A 1,560-nucleotide genomic window follows, 5' to 3' on the forward strand; every position below is an offset into this window, starting at 1 on the left:
TTTAATAAGGACATTTGTTTCCTTTTTTTTTTTGTAAATCCATAATGTCTACAATTTATAACATGGGTAAACATTTTACAGCCAAAAAGTAACATGACATTAAAATATACAGAAACTGGGCATTTTTCCTATCAAAAGTCATAAACTTAAATGTCTACACAAGATATTCTCCACTAATGCCTTACACAGAAGAAAAAGCTGATGCTGACACACACTGGTGAGGTTGCACAAGAATGAAAAAGTCTCTTCTGCATGTTTTTTTGTGTCTCATCCATTCCACTTAATACCTGCTGGACAAATCACAGAGGCCCCCTAGAGGAAAGCAACAGATGATCTCTTTGAAGGTTTTCCTCAGTTCTTGGCTCCGGAGAGCATAGATTAGAGGATCGATGATGGAATTACACATGATCAGTATGAGATACAGGTTAAAATGAGACATGAAGCACACACAGTATGGATTCTGGGGACAAGAGATGTAGAAGATCAAGTGAAGAAAGAATGGCGCCCAACAGACAACAAAGACCCCAATCAAAATGGTCAAGGTAATAGCTCCCTTCATGTTGGCACCTTGGCGGATGGTGCCCGTGCAGGGGAGCACAGCGATCCTCTTAATGTGAAGTCTGGCCATGAGGAACATGTGGACGTACAGAGACGCCATGAGAGCCAGCATGGTGAAGAACATGGTGATGAGGCAGATGATCACAGCACTGCTGTCTGAGTAAATGATGAACAAGATGCCCGAGACTGAGCAAGCTGCCCAGATACAAGTTATGATGATACCCACCCGCTTCACCGTCATGATGTTATGATACTGGAGAGCATAAAAGATAGTAAAGTACCTGTCCACTGCAATTGAAAGCAGGCTGCAAATGGATGCAAGCAAGGAGCTACAGATCACCGAGTCAATGACATTGTCAATATTCACAGTGAAACTCTGTGCGTCCGTATCTGTACTGTTTAATAGAGTGATGACAATGGTTTCTGATCCGTTGGACACGCTCACCAACATATCCGCCACCGCCAGGCTACAGATGAAAAAGTACATGGGGGAGTGCAGATTCTTGTTCTTGGCTATGGCCACAATCACCAGAATATTCTCCAACAAACTTATGACACCCAGAGTCACAAAGACCTCAGGAGAGACAAAAAGTTGCTCGTAGCAGCCTCCATCAGAGTAGCTTTTCCCCAAGGGCTCACTGGCATTGCTGTGCGGCCTGTAGGCGCTGTGGTTCCAGAAGTGGAGAGAAGTGTGCATCCCAGGCTGGTGGGTGGAGTTCATCCCGGCCAAGTGGAGTCAAATTCGCCCAGAATTGATGGAACCTGCTGGGTCAGGTGTCCACGGTGATTTTCTCCTGGTCTTTATCTAAAGATGAAATTGGCATGCCTGTGGCGAGTGGCTGGCACATGCCCCAGACCTGGCCATGGAGTTTTGAGTCCCTTTCCGGGTCCCCTCTGATTAGCCTCACTTCAGAATGCTCATTCTCAGTTGAAAGAGTCTGCCGTTTGCTTTTTTGTTCTCACTTTCGCTTGAACTTTTAGTCTTAGGCATTCAGGTGTTTC

The 1,560-nt window shown here is 45.2% G+C and overlaps 1 protein-coding gene across 1 annotated transcript; it reads right to left on the reverse strand.

The window, feature by feature from the left end:
* Positions 1–280: 280 nt before the first annotated feature.
* Positions 281–1,279, reverse strand: MC4R (melanocortin 4 receptor; the record flags this gene model as incomplete). Its single annotated transcript, XM_084252904.1, has 1 exon — positions 281–1,279. The coding sequence occupies one exon, from the start codon at positions 1,277–1,279 to the stop codon at positions 281–283; it is 999 nt and encodes a 332-aa protein (XP_084109030.1).
* Between the last annotated feature and the right edge of the window lie 281 nt (positions 1,280–1,560).

The sequence above is a fragment of the Talpa europaea genome, assembly GCF_964194135.1.
Source record: "Talpa europaea genome assembly, chromosome: 13".
NCBI lineage: Eukaryota > Metazoa > Chordata > Mammalia > Eulipotyphla > Talpidae > Talpa > Talpa europaea.